Raw genomic sequence first — 4,603 nt, forward strand, 5'->3', positions numbered from 1 at the left:
ACTTTTTCTTCAAATTAACAATATGTGAAGAATCTTAATCTCAATGATTTAAAATAAAATTCACGAAAAAAAAATATAAGTCATAATTTTATTCAACAGAGGATAAAATGAAACATATTATTGCTACTAAGGACTTGATTATGCTAAATTTTATTATAAAAAGAAAAAAAATTATTACCCGTTAAATCCGAAGTTTGTACTCCAACGACTTCATTGAACGGAATTTGTTTAATTTTTCAGAAATTGAAATTTATAAAATTGTAGATTTGTAATTTTTTTTAAATAGATCAATTTTATTATTCTATTCATTTTATTTTACGTAAATAAATTTGAGTAAATTAAATAAATTCTCACCGGTGAGCATATTCAAGTGCAAATTTAAGTCAATAGCAGCAATTATATGCTTAATTTTATCCTCCATTGATTAAAATTAGGACTTATATCTTCTTTCCTCATTAATTTTATCTTGAATCGTTCACGATATTGTTCTTTTCATAAGAGTAGTGTATAGTTAAGGGACCAAAACTGATAAATTTTTGAATAGTTAAAGGACTAAATCCGTTAAGTGTATAATTAAGGGACTATTTTAGGCTTACATCTATAGTTAGAGGACTATTTATGTCATTTTCTCCTCTTAAATACAACAAAGGTCTTTGATCCAATTGTAAGCGTGCTCAGATCAGAGCCTAAGGTCCCTGTTTCTATTTTTGCCTACTGCATTTCAACAAAAAAAAAAAAAAAAAAAGAGAAAGAAAAAGAAATATCATTCACTTTTTAAAGTTTAAATACCCTTGTTGAAATTTCTGGCCCCACCACTACACTTCAATCTTAGCTTTCGTCGGATCGAACACCCAACTGAAATACTAATAGTTCGATGGTTCTTAAATTCGTTGGATTATGTCATCAATTGATGAGTCCTCACAAATCAATAGTAACTACTCTTATTATAATAATACGTGATAAATTAGTTGTGATTACCATATAATCAATGGTCTTCAGAGTATCACTATATATGGTATATTGTGAAAAGAGGATTAATAGAATGTAAATATTTGTAGAATTCTCATGTGATTACTACTTCTTAATTTCAGTTTATTTCGCTTATTTTTTTAAGTCTATTTCAAAAATATGTTTTTTTTTCTTTTTTGACAATTCGTTATTTCTAATTTTTTATATGACATGCATATTTAAGATCATAAAATTAGAATAATATATTTTACATATCTTTAATTTAGATATTTTAATACATTCTATCTTTTTTTATTTTTTTAAAAGAAAAATGAAGATAGAAAAAGTAAAAAAAAAAAAAAACATGAGAGAAAATTACAAAATGAAAAATAGAACTTTAATAATTCAATGATCCTCCACGTGCTTAAATCGGGACAAGTTGCATGCCCCATATTGTATATTGATTTTTCTGAGGTATTATTTTATTTTCTCTTTTTTTTCTGACCTGCCATGAAAGGGATTAGCCTAGTGGGTAGATTGGTATTTACTAGTCACTAGATATGCTTTTTAATTCAATACACTAGTAATTCAAATATTTTTTACAATATCAGACCAACTTGATGATCTCCATCATGCATGATTGGATTGCGTATTCCAAGAAAGTTTTACGATCTACTCTATCACATATTTTCTTTTTGTCTTTATAAAAAATAATATACTATCACGGTAATAAATAGACACATTAATGTGCTAAAATTTTTACCAATATTAATTAAGTGTCATTAAATGCAATGTCGCAAAAGATTTTAGGGACATATACAAAGATTGCTAATTGCCACTAAAAATACATATTTAGCGGCAATTGAACTATTGCCGTTAATTAATTGCTGCTAAAGATCATTTTTTATGTAGTGTACTCTCTCCTTCCATTTTTAATTGTCATGATTTCCTTTTTTTAGAGTTTAACTATAAGAACTTTGACTAACATTTTACAATATATTTTTTCATCATATTGATATGCAAAAAATTGCAATTAATAGTTCTTTTCGTTTAGTTTTTGAATATCTAAATTTTTTGTTTAAGATATCAAATTAATGTAATCTAATTTAACTATGAAAATTAGTCAAATTGACTTTTGAAAAGCCCAACATGACAAATACAATTGGATAAAGAGAGTAGTAAGTATAGTTTGCTAACTCAAGAAAAGTTACTTACAACAATATAAATTATATCAACAACGACAAAATTAAACCCTTTAGAAACACGGGAACGATTCTAATCTGCTAAAGATTGATATGCTTATTTATTTATTTTTGAATTATTGATATATGGCGGTGAGATAAATTATCTTATTAGTTTTGTTTACTAATCAAACAAATTATGAGAAGCAAAAATAAATGAAATCGATAAGAGCCGGGTGAATTAACTCGTGACCCATTATTTAGTTATGTTCTTCTAGACACAATGTATTACAACCCAAATACAATTCGGACGGATCATTATATTATCCTAACTCATTTTGAAACGTCCAAATTTGACCCAAATCCTCCAATTAGACATTTTTTTTGTTCAAATCTACCTTATTGGTGGAGGATTAGGCTGACCCCTACCTATTCATTTTAACCAAGAAGAGTATATGCGCAGTTTTATCCTTACCTCAGTATATTTCCATCCCTATATGTGACAGCTCTATGTTCATGCCCATAAGGTGATAAGGGTACAGTTGTATCTAGTTAGAAATAATGGAAATGATTAGTAATTTTTAGCATTATTGCTTGGCCATTTCAATTATTGTTCTGCAGAAGGGAAACAAAGTTGCACTATAAATTCAAGGCTTAACGTTGTTCACATACCAAGGGAAAAAAAAACAAAGAGTGAAAAAAACATAAAAGATCAAGAAAAAGAATGGCTTGCATATTTGCTGATAAATGGGAGGAACTTAGTGGGAAAAACAATTGGGATGGGCTATTAAACCCCTTGGATCTTGATCTTCGCAAATATATTATTCAATATGGAGAATTGGCTCAAGCAACTTATGACACTTTCATCTCAGAGAGAGCGTCTAAATATGCAGGAGCTAGCAGATACTCTATGGAAAACTTTTTTACTAAGGTTGGACTTGACCCAAAAAAGTATTGTGTAACCAAATATTTCTATGCTACCTCATCCATGCCACTTCCTGATGCTTTCATTACAAAATCATTTTCAAGAGAAGCATGGAGTAAGGAATCAAATTTTATGGGATATATTGCTGTGGCTACTGATGAGGGAAAAGCTTCACTAGGAAGGAGGGATATTGTGATTAATTGGAGAGGAACTTTGCAAGTATTGGAGTGGGTAAATGACCTTCAATTTTTACTTGTCCCAGCACCCAAAGTTTTTGGTGATGGAGGTTTGCTTCCTTTGTTTCATCCTTTGGTACATCATGGCTTCCATAACATTTATACAACGGAAAATCCACGATCACAGTTTAATAAAACTTGTGTTAGGGATCAGGTGCGCGCATCATGTTAACTTGCTTAGATAATACATTCATATGATAATTACCTAAAGATCGAGTCGATCTAACAATTCAATTCATCATGTTTTTTTCTTCCTTTTAGGTAATGGAAGAAGTGAAAAGATTGGTCGAGGAATATAAACATGAAGAGGTGAGCATAACTGTGACTGGACACAGCCTAGGTGCATCACTTGCAACTCTGAATGCAGTTGACATAGCTTTCAATAAAATCAACAAAGCAAGTAATGGCAAGGAGTTTCCAGTAACTGCTTTTGTATTCGCAAGTCCTAAAGTTGGAGATGTGAATTTTCTCAATGCATTTTCCAAACTAAAGCATCTTCACATCTTGAGGATTCATAATTTATTGGATATTGTTCCAAAATACCCACCCATTGGGTATTTTGACGTTGGGCAGGAGATAATGATTGATACAACAAAATCTCCGTATGTGAAGCCTCCAGGAGAACCTGTGAGCTGGCATTTGTTGGAACCATACTTGCATGGAATTGCTGGGACTCAAGGAATTGGAATGTTTGCAGGTTTTAAGCTAGAAGTGAATCGCGATATTTCACTTGTGAACAAGCAGTGGAACATACTGAAAGATGAACATTGTATTCCTCCCCTTTGGTGGTCTGAGAAGCACAAAGGAATGGTTCAACAAGAAGATGGATGTTGGCTTCTCCAGGATCGTGATGAGTATGATTTCTGAGAGATCGATCAGACCAATTGGATTTCAAATTGTTGCTTTCTTATTTCCTTTAATTTCATGTATTGTGTTTGAATAAAAGGTTTTCCTGATCATGGGGAAACCACATCCTATTTTTTATATATGCAAGTCGTATTATGGTTCCTTTATAACAATATGAGTTCTAGTACTTGCTCTAAGTTATTTAAAACATTGACAATATTTTTTAGTCTACTAATTATGCAAAATATGGTTACAAAAAAAGTGAAAAATCAAATATATCGCTAGTTGATTAGGCGGTCTATCTGTGCAAATCGGGTTATTCAAGTTTTGTATATGATATATGAGCATCAGTGTGGTAGGATAAATGGTAAGGCCTGGTGGGCTAATTTCTAGCCTTTAACGTAGAGAAGATTTCAGAAATAGTAAACAAAATAAATATAATAAGGCTCTATAGTTATTGTTTTGAT

General features: G+C 30.7%; 1 protein-coding gene across 1 annotated transcript; it reads left to right on the plus strand.

Annotated features, from left to right (window-relative positions):
- The first annotated feature begins 2,853 nt into the window (after nt 1–2,853).
- On the plus strand, nt 2,854–4,157 carry LOC125835214 (phospholipase A1-II 1-like). Its single transcript, XM_049514338.1, has 2 exons — nt 2,854–3,444; nt 3,552–4,157. The coding sequence occupies exons 1-2, from the start codon at nt 2,854–2,856 to the stop codon at nt 4,155–4,157; spliced, it is 1,197 nt and encodes a 398-aa protein (XP_049370295.1).
- The last annotated feature ends 446 nt before the right edge of the window (nt 4,158–4,603 follow it).

Source organism: Solanum verrucosum, unplaced genomic scaffold (genome assembly GCF_900185275.1).
Source record: "Solanum verrucosum unplaced genomic scaffold, falcon-dt-bn FXZP01001278.1, whole genome shotgun sequence".
Classification (NCBI taxonomy): Eukaryota; Viridiplantae; Streptophyta; class Magnoliopsida; order Solanales; family Solanaceae; genus Solanum; species Solanum verrucosum.

Excerpts from the sequence above, each read along its gene's own strand:
- LOC125835214 (XM_049514338.1), top strand. The coding sequence starts at position 2,854 with ATGGCTTGCATATTTGCTGATAAATGGGAGGAACTTAGTGGGAAAAAC. Across the intron at positions 3,445-3,551 it reads AAACTTGTGTTAGGGATCAG|GTAATGGAAGAAGTGAAAAG; the intron begins GTGCGCGCATCA and ends TCTTCCTTTTAG.